This window comes from Homalodisca vitripennis, chromosome 1 (assembly GCF_021130785.1).
Source record: "Homalodisca vitripennis isolate AUS2020 chromosome 1, UT_GWSS_2.1, whole genome shotgun sequence".
Taxonomy (NCBI): Eukaryota; Metazoa; Arthropoda; class Insecta; order Hemiptera; family Cicadellidae; genus Homalodisca; species Homalodisca vitripennis.
Window position 1 is genome coordinate 27,914,758 of NC_060207.1, and position 12,911 is coordinate 27,927,668.

The 12,911-nt window shown below is 33.8% G+C and overlaps 1 protein-coding gene across 1 annotated transcript in view; it reads left to right on the forward strand.

The window, feature by feature from the left end:
* LOC124358667 (aryl hydrocarbon receptor nuclear translocator-like protein 1) overlaps positions 1-12,911 on the forward strand; it is a 172,111-nt gene extending 159,200 nt beyond the window's left edge. The window contains exons 5-6 of the mRNA XM_046810974.1: positions 8,308-8,407; positions 10,278-12,911. Coding sequence (XP_046666930.1) covers positions 8,308-8,407; positions 10,278-10,633 — 456 coding nt within the window. The 3' untranslated portion in view covers positions 10,634-12,911. The remainder of the gene's footprint in view (positions 1-8,307; positions 8,408-10,277) is intronic.

The window sequence follows — 12,911 nt, forward strand, 5'->3', positions numbered from 1 at the left end:
TTTTATGTATAAAGTTGCTACCAGGCAATACTGCTTCTGTCCACCTTTCCATCTTTTGTCGGTGATCGCCTCTTGAGCCGTATTGACCAACAGTTTAATAGCGTTGATTGTGGAGCAGCCCTTCCAGAAGCCATACTGCTGGTTTGATAAATGATTCTCAGCTACTTCCTCCATTCTGCCATGGATGATCCTCTCCAAGATCTTGCAGCTGAATCCAACATGCAAAGTGGACGGTATGAGGATGGTACATCTGGTGGCTTCTTTCCCTTCGGTACAAATACCAATCTCTGCAGTTTCCATCTTGTAGGAAATATTCTTTCCTTGAGACATGCATTGAACATATCCAGAAATATTCCTGGTTCTGCGGTGATGGTTGCCTTAAGAGTGATGTTTGGGATTCCATCGAGCCTTGGGGTATTTTTGTTTCCGACTTTCGCGCAGATCTTATATAGTTCTTCACCAATCACTGTTTGTATGTATTCCCCCTTGACCTGCTCGATGAGATATTCATATTTGGTTTATTGTGGGAACAACGCTGAGACGATCTTTTTGAGCAGCTTCTCACTCGTGAAAGATGGCATCTGTAGATTCTTCAGCAGTGTCATAACTACTTTGTTGGGTCGTCCCCATGGGACAACTTCAATTTCTTCGATGAGCTAATCCCGTGACTGCTTTTTACTGAGCTTAACTGATTTCTTCAGTTGACGTTGTGCCTCCTTTTCTTGGCTTCAAGTTCATCAGCATCAGGTTTTCCTCGCCTGTGATTATACCATCTCCTCGCTTGGATGCATTCTTGACGGAGCACAGTGACCCTATCATTCCACCAGTACACAGGTGGGAGCTGATTAGTGGAAGACTTCCGAGGCATGGTAGCATCGCAGGCCTTGACGACCCGCAACTTGACTTCTTCCACTGTATCCGTCATACTTCCCATGCCAATGTTGTATTCTCCAATGCTTCACAGAACAATGTTTCACTGAACATACTGCACTTCCATCCGAGTGAGTTCGTCCTATCCAATGGGGTCTCGAGAGATGCTCTCGATTACTCAAAATCTCCTAAGAAATCAGTCGATGATCATTGAGGATGAAGATATCCAGCGCCTTCGTTTTTATATCACCAAGAGTTTGTTCCTTCGTGCAAGAGTATCACTGATAAAAGTGAGTTCTACATTGAAGCTCTTATCTCCGCTCGCCGTTGTTTAGGAGTACAACCTCTAAGCACAATATCCCCTTTAATATTGCTTTGCCTCTTGAGTTAGTTTTCTTGCGTCTCCATTCAACAGCCCAGACATTAAAATCACCTGCAATGACCACAGGAAAGTGTTGTTCTGCGTCTCCGGCCAATCTACAAGAAGGTCCATGAACTTATCAGGAGTAAGACTTGGTGTGACTTTGAGGTTGTATGTCAGGATTTGTAGGACTGCCAAGAAAAGAGTTAATATCTTTTTTCCTATTGTACATTTCACTAGTGATGCCAATTGGTGATAAAAAGAATTATGTGTTCATTTTTTGTGCATGTTCATATCAATATACTTCTGAGTTACTGTTTATTGAGTTAATGGTTCTTTCTGTTCAAAAGTGTTAGAAATTTGTATTACACATTGATTTTGTGTAATATAAATACAACAAGGACAAAAAGTGTTTTGATGGTTTTATATTGCTCTAATGTTGAAGTGTTACAACAATCATATTCTTGATGTTTGTGACCTGTTGAAATTCCACTGTGTACCACAGTGAAATAACAAAGGCAGGGATGAGGGGGACAAAACCCTCCAAAAAGCCCTAAAACGATTTATTTTTATATACCTATAACAGCAATCCAACTTATTTGAAATGTGCAGTTAAAAATTAATATTTTACATTTAATTAGGCCTTTCTATTTTATTTTTATTTAGATTCATTCTATACCTCCATGTGCGGTGTGTTCTTCAATCAGATATATCCCCCTCCAAATCCAAGTCCTAGTTACGTCTCTGATACCAAATGTTAACAGTTTGTAGAAACACTCAGACATCTGCACAGTTGCAAAGATAACAGTCTATAATAATGTCATTATTAGGTCTTTGGGCGTCCTTGTGTACCTTGTAATGTAAGCACATTATGTGGATATTCTTGGATCTCATTGATGATGGTGAGACTGGTGCGCGAGCAAGTGCTAAAGTAATGAATGTCTATAGTATACATTATTAGGTCCGTAGGTGGATTGTGTACTGGAAGCACATTATGTGGATATTCTGGATCTCATTGATGATGGTGAGACTGGTGCGCGAGCAAGTGCTAAAGTAATGAATGTCTATAGTATACATTATTAGGTCCGTAGGTGGATTGTGTACTGGAAGCACATTATGTGGATATTCTGGATCTCATTGATGATGGCGAGACTGGTGCGCGAGCAAGTGCTGAAGTAATGAATGTCTATAGTATCCATTATTAGGTTTGTGGGTGTGATTGTGTAGTGGAAGCCAGTTATGTAGATATTTTGGATCTCATTGATGATGGTGAACACAGTGTGAGGCCGGTGCGCAAGCAAGTGCTGGAGTAATGAACGCCGCTACCTGGAGAGCTGCAGACGCCAGTAATCATCTGTATTGTGATGGCTCAGCACGTGCTGACCTGCCTCTGCCTCTGCGTCTGCCCTATCACTATTCTTGATACCTCAGCATCACTGGCACCATTACATTCATACATTAATCTTATATTACAATTATGTTCTGCTAAATCCCTCTTTATTATAGTGATAATTTTACAATGTTTGGTACATCTGTGCAAAGTTGATGAACCAAAGTGTGTTCAAAATGGAAAATTGAACTCTATTATGATAGAGGTACTTTCAAGAGATTATTAATGAAGAATTCTTAAAAACTACTTTGTGCACTTGGTAAAACTTGTAATATACAAATGTAGGCCTAATGATAATGCTAATATTAACCCTAGATGTGGCAGTAATTTTTTCCGTTGTAGCTTAAAGCTTCATTTTTTTATTTACTGAAAATTGAACAGAGGACAATATTTACATTTTTTGTCAGGATTAAATAACGAATACAGTTTCAATTAGGTGATTAGAAGACATGAACCATGCTTATATAAAAGTTAGAAATAAGAGACACAGCCATTTTGTATCAAATTTCATGTAGGTATTAAAAAGAATAAACTTTATACACATTCTTAAAAAAATCTGTAAGTACTAAAATTGTAAAACGAAAAGCAATTGTGCATGTAAACAACGAAGAACATGTGTTTTAGTATGAGCTTAGTAATAATAGTTTTAGTAATATAATTGTATATTAATTTATGTTATTTGCATATTTTTTTGCTGAGAATGAAATACAACATAGAGTAACAATGAAATAATTTTCATTATTCATTCTTTTAATGTTAAAATATTACTGTTTATTTATAAATTGTACAAAAAATGTTCATATGGATAGAGAATAAGATATTTTAGGATTTTTTTACTATAGAAAAATAATCTGCCGTATCTAACTGTTGGAAAATTTTATTTTATTTTATAAAAATATGAAATATTTCAAAATATATGGAACTACACTGAATTACACTACATAATGTAACAACACGCTTACAAGTCTACTTATGTGTTATATCTTCCCATGCCATATACCTTCTACCAGAAAGGAAATACTACAGCTTTTGGTAGTTTATTTCTTCCCAGATCCAAAGGTGCAGAAATCACATTGATATGCCATGTATAAACCTGGCATATCACTCAAGTACAGCATTAGGTTGTGTTTCATTGATAAAGTAATCAAGCGTTGATGAGAATTTTGTAATACTTTTTTATTTGTTTGGATGCACACAATGATTACAATCTCTAAATTCAATATGAGATAATTTTGTGTAAAAAACTGGGTCAGACGGTCAAGTTTTATAAAGACACATGCCTGTAAACTGTTGCTGTCCTTATGCTTTGGCTGTCACTCAACTCAATATAAACCAGCAGTGAAGTGTTAACAGTACAAGGGTTAACCACAATTCAGTTTATATAATGATAACATAATGTAAAGATAACATTAAATAGAGAATATATTTTTAGTAGTGTACAATGCTTGTAAATTATTGGACTGAAGTTAAACGCTTGGATTATTTACAATGTCTCTAATGTAAACAATACCTTTGTAATAGTCCAACGCTTGAATTCATGCCATTTTATTTTATAATTCCGACAAATAGTTTATAGATTTCAAGGTCTAATATGGTCTCTTTGTTCCAAATAAAGAATTAATTATATTTCATCATAAATATTAATTAAAAAATAACATACACTCTCATACCTAGATATATACTTGTAATATTTGTATACTATACTTATGACATTTAAATGTTCTCATCCCAGTTAAGATTTTGGTTTTTCTATTTAATCATAGTTTGTCCCAACATCCTCGGGTTTTTGAGTTAATGTCATGCTTTCATTTCATTTGATTTGTAGTAGATAACAGTATATATTGTATTACAGTTGTTTATGTACATAAAATACTAATTACAACTATAATTACAATTATACGAAGAAGGTAACAAAATTATATGACAAACTCTTAACATAACAAATAATATAGTAAATGTTACTTAACTAAAAATAAAAAGAAAACGTATAAATTTAATTGAAACAACCGGTAACATTTTTATAACACAACTAACTAACAAACACAGCTATAGTCAGTTCAGCTGGCAAAAAACTCTTCCACAGAGTAGAAACAGCATGAAGTCAGGTGCTCTTCCAGGAACACCTAGAACTCACAATGGGTGGGAGACCTGCATGGCAGCCAGTGGCTTTGTGTCGAGGGTCTGGAAAATATGCTCAGTAAAACCAAACTTCATATTAAGTATCTTAAAAGAAATTCTATAGTAAATGTGATTAATAAATAATACCAGCCAAGTTTGCACCAGTATTTATTACAATTTAAGAAATACATTGGAATAAACTGGTTTTGGTTTATTTGTCTTCCTATAGAGTTGTAGATCTCATCTTAGGTAAATCACATCGGTTTATAAAATTCATTTATATTACTGTATAAATTATCAATTTGGAGGTTTGAAAACAAGAATGGTTCTCCGGATATGTATAAGGTTTATCTTTGTTTTGTGCCTTTTCAAAAATTAAAGTTCATTTCAAAATCAATGAATGTTAATTTCAACAACTAAGGCTTTATAAAGTGTGATAAATTTTGTTATTGTTGGTTTTGAACTCGCTACAGTGGACCACATTAAAACAGAGCCAAATTACTATTGCAATATTGTCTAGACTAATCCAGACCACATAAAAGATTGGGGATGGGAGAGAGAAATCAAATATAATTAGGTGTAAATTTGGCCAGTTACAATGGGAATTTATGCAGATATTTACCTAAAATCTTGTGTTCATAACGAGTTAGTTAAAGGGAACCTCAGTTTGCTTGACTTACCAATTCCAAATTTTCTAATCTTCCACATATTCATGCTTTGGTTTTATAGTACCTAATGTTAGAAAAACTGTTAAAACCAATATACATTGTGAAATGTATAATTAAATTTTGTAAGAAACATTGGATGAAAATTATAAAAACACTATAGCCCCCACAATATGACAAAAACTGTTTATTCTTCTAAAATAACATACCAGTACTGGTATTGTTTATCTCTAGGTATTATTGGAATCTATCATAGATAATATGGAAGAAAGCAGCAACTCTAGTTCAACTTTGTTCTATTGCTTGCACCAATCAATATCCTACTTTGAATTTGTTTTGATTCTTTATTCGTTACATGTTTTATGTATTTCTTTCAGTTTACGAACTAGTAGAACTTTTTCAGTTAATGTCTACCATTCATGTTACAGATAGAGCTCATGGATCAGTCTCAGTACAACTTGACTCGCCTGTTTCATTTTACAAACTAGTAGAACTTTGACAGTTAATGACTACCACTCGTGTTACAGATAGAGCTCATGGATCAGTCTCTATACAACTTGACTTGCCTGTTTCATTTTACAAACTAGTAGAACTTTGTCAGTTAATGACTACCACTCATGTTACAAATAGAGCTCATGGATCAGTCTCTGTACAACTTGACTTGCCTGTTTCAGTTCACAAACTAGTAGAGCTTTGACAGTTAATGACTACCACTCATGTTACAGATAGAGCTCATGGATCAGTCTCTGTACAACTTGACTTGCCTGTTTCATTTTACAAACTAGTAGAACTTTGTCAGTTAATGACTACCACTCATGTTACAGATAGAGCTCATGGATCAGTCTCTGTACAACTTGACTTGCCTGTTTCATTTTACAAACTAGTAGAACTTTGTCAGTTAATGACTACCACTCATGTTACAGATAGAGCTCATGGATCAGTCTCTGTACAACTTGACTTGCCTGTTTCATTTTACAAACTAGTAGAACTTTGTCAGTTAATGACTACCACTCATGTTACAAATAGAGCTCATGGATCAGTCTCTGTACAACTTGACTTGCCTGTTTCATTTTACAACCTAGTAGAACTTTGTCAGTTAATGACTACCACTCATGTTACAGATAGAGCTCATGGATCAGTCTCTGTACAACTTGACTTGCCTGTTTCAGTTCACAAACTAGTAGAGCTTTGACAGTTAATGACTACCACTCATGTTACAGATAGAGCTCATGGATCAGTCTCTGTACAACTTGACTTGCCTGTTTCAGTTCACAAACTAGTAGAGCTTTGACAGTTAATGACTACCACTCATGTTACAGATAGAGCTCATGGATCAGTCTCTGTACAACTTGACTTGCCTGTTTCAGTTCACAAACTAGTAGAGCTTTGACAGTTAATATCTACCACTCATGTTACAAATAGAGCTCATGGATCCGTCTCTGTACAACTTGACTTGCCTGTTTCATTTTACAACCTAGTAGAACTTTGTCAGTTAATGACTACCACTCATGTTACAGATAGAGCTCATGGATCATTCTCTATACAACTTGACTTGCCTGTTTCATTTTACAAACTAGTAGAACTTTGTCAGTTAATGACTACCACTCATGTTACAAATAGAGCTCATGGATCAGTCTCTGTACAACTTGACTTGCCTGTTTCATTTTACAAACTAGTAGAACTTTGTCAGTTAATGACTACCACTCATGTTACAAATAGAGCTCATGGATCAGTCTCTGTACAACTTGACTTGCCTGTTTCATTTTACAAACTAGTAGAACTTTGTCAGTTAATGACTACCACTCATGTTACAAATAGAGCTCATGGATCAGTCTCTGTACAACTTGACTTGCCTGTTTCATTTTACAAACTAGTAGAACTTTGTCAGTTAATGACTACCACTCATGTTACAGATAGAGCTCATGGATCAGTCTCTGTACAACTTGACTTGCCTGTTTCATTTTACAAACTAGTAGAACTTTGTCAGTTAATGACTACCACTCATGTTACAAATAGAGCTCATGGATCAGTCTCTGTACAACTTGACTTGCCTGTTTCATTTTACAACCTAGTAGAACTTTGTCAGTTAATCACTACCACTCATGTTACAGATAGAGCTCATGGATCAGTCTCTGTACAACTTGACTTGCCTGTTTCAGTTCACAAACTAGTAGAGCTTTGACAGTTAATGACTACCACTCATGTTACAGATAGAGCTCATGGATCAGTCTCTGTACAACTTGACTTGCCTGTTTCATTTTACAAACTAGTAGAACTTTGTCAGTTAATGACTACCACTCATGTTACAAATAGAGCTCATGGATCAGTCTCTGTACAACTTGACTTGCCTGTTTCATTTTACAACCTAGTAGAACTTTGTCAGTTAATGACTACCACTCATGTTACAGATAGAGCTCATGGATCAGTCTCTGTACAACTTGACTTGCCTGTTTCAGTTCACAAACTAGTAGAGCTTTGTCAGTTAATGACTACCACTCATGTTACAGATAGAGCTCATGGATCAGTCTCTGTACAACTTGACTTGCCTGTTTCATTTTACAACCTAGTAGAACTTTGTCAGTTAATGACTACCACTCATGTTACAGATAGAGCTCATGGATCATTCTCTATACAACTTGACTTGCCTGTTTCATTTTACAAACTAGTAGAACTTTGTCAGTTAATGACTACCACTCATGTTACAGATAGAGCTCATGGATCAGTCTCTGTACAACTTGACTTGCCTGTTTCATTTTACAAACTAGTAGAACTTTGTCAGTTAATGACTACCACTCATGTTACAGATAGAGCTCATGGATCAGTCTCTGTACAATTTGACTTGTCTGTTTCATTTTACAAACTAGTAAAACTTTGTCAGTTAATGACTACCACTCGTTTTACAGATAGAGCTCATGGGTCAATCTCTGTATAACTTGACTTGCCTTGAAGACTACGATGAGCTGAAGCGTAACTTGACTCCTGAGGAAGACTTAACTGCTACAGGTAAAATATTTGGTACTAACCATCTTCTTATTCCTTTTTCACATTTATGATTACATCTAAGCATTTTTACATCTTATTGTTTTGCATGCATCTGTAGCTAAGTCTGTTACACAACTCTTTGTCTGGTGTAATTCTAGATGGTATATTTAAATTTAAAAACATCAATATTTTAAATGTTTATTTTGGGAAGTAACGTTTTATTTTTCTTTTTTTATTTTCTTTTTTAATAAATCCTTCATTGTAATTTAAATCATATATCAGTAGTTTAAAATTGTTATACGATTTTTGATTTGTACGTCAGCATATGCTGTTACTACATATAAAGGTAGGTAGTATGCTTTCAAATTCCTGTAGTGTAATGATTAATTGATCTTCAAAATGGAAAATACATGAATAGTCGCTAAATTTTGTATTAAAATAATTACTCGTGCTTTTATTCAATACAGCTATTCAATTATATTTGAATATATGTAAATATCCATGTTGAATTGGGTTCCATTCTTCATGATTAAATTTAAATGGAAAACATAATTAGATTTCCCAAGGAAAAACAAATTTTTGTTCATTAAATCATAGTCTAGTTAATGCTTTGCTCGTTAAACGTTGGAAACTAGTTAACATGTACAAGTTGTTACGAGCTTTGACCTAGTTTTCTGTGAGGAGATATTAAGTTACTTCATTATGTAGATTGAAATTACACGTTTTTATTTCTCTATTTTAATTTTTTTTTAATATTCTTCATAAAACTTTCCAACTTTTCTTTTATGAATCATAATATCTTGTTACTGTAACAAATAGAGGGTTTTTAATTATTTTAGGTATTACGGAGCTGACATTCGTCAAATATATAAAGTTTTACATTTTGTACCCTTCTTTTTGTAATACATAGTTGCTCATTTGTTTGGAGACTAGGAAACATTGTACCATATGCGTTATTATTAACAAAACAAAATGATGAGATAGCTCATGAATCATTTATTTTCATTTAGATTTTCTTTTCTATATAACTGTATAACTTTTATGTTAAATTTATCTTTTTATGTTCTTTTACAAAATAATATCAGTCCTTATTTTAAACTTCTGAAATTTCTAAAGCTCTGCAAGGCTTTTAATTAGTCCTGTTGCTTATTGTATAATTAATAGATTCTATTCCTTACCCTTCTTTAAATATTTAATAATTCTAAATAATTTCAAATAATCTAGTTAACATAAAATTAACATAATAACCTAGTTTAATGAAGCTGTTTACAAGCAGATTATACAAGTTAATACACATTTTACTAATTTATACATTAATAAAATTTAAATGTATAATCTTATTCATGTAGTGCTCTGTGACAGCTGCTCATTAAACTCAAATTTAATGTCCGTGATGTGTCACTGGATTGAACTTTCTTCACCTCCCTCTACAGTTTTTAACATTGCCCTGTGGTAGTTTATATATGGGAACAACCAATTTTTTCTTTTTAAAACTGTTTTTGTCTAATATTGGTTAAATGTTATTTTTAATCAACGATTGATAGATGTTATTCTATAATTCCCTTTGCACTTGGCCATCGACAATACCTACCTTGTATAGCAGGACCAAGATTTTTTTACTATATTGTTTGTAACTTTTACAAATGTACATTTCTTTAAAAATTCATAATAATGTTTTTCAACAGTACCTGACGATAGCAGCTTTGACTCGTCTAATGGGACTACCGCACCGCCTCCACGTCTGCCCTCTCTGCCATTCTATTTGTTGACGTGCAGGGTGGGGACCAGCGTTTACAGTGGTCCTTCTACATCAGACAGTGGCAACACAAACAGTTTCCACAGTACTAGCTTGTACACATCATGTTACAATAACTGAGTAACTGTTGTACAGGATCAACAGCACCTGACGATAGCAGCTCTGACTCGTCTAATGGGACTACCACACCGCCTCCACGTCTGCCTTCTCTGCCATTCCACTTGGACGTGGAGGGTGGGGACCAGCGTCTACGTCGGTCCTTCTACATCAGACTGCGACAACGCGCACAGTCCCCCCGCGGTGACCAGCCGCATTATGAGCTTGTACACATCATGGGTCACCTGCGCGTCCCACCCCGTCGTCCGCAACCCTCCACATCCCGTAGGCCAAGTATAATACAACAGCTTTTATTAGTTTATAAGTTATGTATGTATAGTTTTTTTTTATCCTTATTGGGTGAAAATATAAAAGGGGTAATTATGTTAAACTAGATATCTTGCTATTGGCTTATTAAGACAAGGCTACCGAGTGTGTGTGTGTTTTTAGCACTGGAGGTAATGTCACACACTACTACTTTTTATGTAGATCAGTCTACACTTAACAGCAATAATTAACAGTAGAACTTGCCGTACAGTGCAATGTTTGGGATTCCGTAATTAAATTTTTATCAATTTAATATTGGGAAAAAAATTAGTATGTCAGTTCTGAAATTTTGTGAGCGTGAGCCGTTGAAGCCACACGCTCACATCATGAGTGTCTTCCTTCAAACTCCCTTTAAAGCTCTCCTTAAAACTAATCTTCATAAAGGAATTATCCTCCTCTCCAATAACATCTAAATTAATTTAACAAGAGCAGCTAATTTGCTATCTCTACAACAAAAATTTAACTATCTTAACAAAAGCAGTACAGTCAACTATAAATTGGCTCTTATTGATTTTGTAAATGACAGTAAAAATGCCTTTAAAACTGTAGAAACTGGGTTTTAAGCTGCCTCAAAGACCTCTCTAATATATTTGACTAATACATTAAAATTCTCATCTGCAAGCTGTAGTCTATTTTGTTTGAGACAAGGCCTTGCACTGGATGATATCAAATCTGACTGAAAGATACCAGTTGTCAGAAATCTAATACAATTTTAAATTAAACCAATTAGATCCATCTTCATTAAAATTGGTCAGTAGTAAAGTACCCCAAGGGCTAGTATTTGGACCTCTTCTTTTCCTGGTCTATATCAGTGATATATAACTAAGACAGTTGCTACTCAACCGAAATCTTTATTGATGCAGTAAACAGCTTCAACTTATATTTAGACAAAACTCTGAGTTTGTCCGCAAGCATAAAAATGGAAAAAATTTCAAATTTTCAAAAGCTCTCATACTGATTATTGGTGAAGATTGATTTAATAATGAAACTTCCCATTCTTTTGATAGCCTAGTATGATTTGTCCGTGCCTTTACAGCAGTCCTGGAACTACTAGCAGTAACACTTATGTCAATCATCAGATTAATTTAAAACAAAGTCCAGTCAGAGATATAGAACGCACTTGTTTTTCAGTAAATAATCTGTTTTAGTGTGGAAAGAATTCTGTATAGTGAGAATCCTATTTGATATATAATAAAAATAATAACACTAGTATATTTTAAACACAGATTGTATTCCATTTATATGTTGTAATTTCTAATTATTTTTTTGTAGAGCATATTGTTTGCTATGGTTTGCTATAACAGTTCCATATAATATTAATATTGATGCTGAGAGTAGCAGCGATATCATCTACAAGCAAAGGTTGAGTTACTCAGGATATGATGGAGATAATAATAAAACCTCCATATGTTTGATATATTAAACTACTTCAATAATAAGTCGTGAAGTAAGATATCGTACAGTCATTTAGATCTTCCCAAATATTAATAATGAATATAATAGCATTTCTTTAAAGCATTTCTCACTGCGACTCTATAGTGAGAGATCTTAAGTACTCTCAGTCTGATTCCACGTTGTACAGTGTCTGTCTATCGCAGTCAACATGTTACACCAAGTGATGTATACTATTTGTATATTTCTTGGACTTTTGATCTATGTGTACTTAAAAGTTTGCACATGGACTCGGCTACTACACAGAACCCACTGTATGTAGCCTATATTGTGTTTTAATTAATTAGAAAATGGCCTAATCTTGTAATTTTGCCATGAATTTGTATTACATCAATGGATTTAAGAATATTATAACTATTCCTTAAAAGCAGGTTGCTCTATAGATTATATTTTAATGGCATAAGCATACTACTTATAGTATTATATGATTTAATTTATTACAATTATATTTCTTATATCTCAGCATTAAAATGCTGATGAAAATTACACTTAAGTTTGTTTTTACAAAAAATCATTCATTTCCAAATTTCTATTTTTGGTTATATATAAGTTATAAGTATTTCATATAAACTTCAAAATGTTTCAGGATTTTATTTATTTTGTCAAACTCACAAAACCTTTTACCAGCAGGGAATATATTTGCTATCCTGAAAACATGAACTGTAATGTCAAATAACTGTTCATCCAAATACACAATCTGTTGACAAGTGCATATTTACTTCTATCGATTAACAAATATTGATAAACTGCTTAAAATACATTTCTTAATACTAGTACTAGTTTTAGAAAACATTGTTTATTTATTGTGTTGTAGCTTCAATATAATAACATTTAAAATAATGTTTATTTTATTGTTTGAAACTCTTTTTTTTATTACCTATTCCACTATTTTAC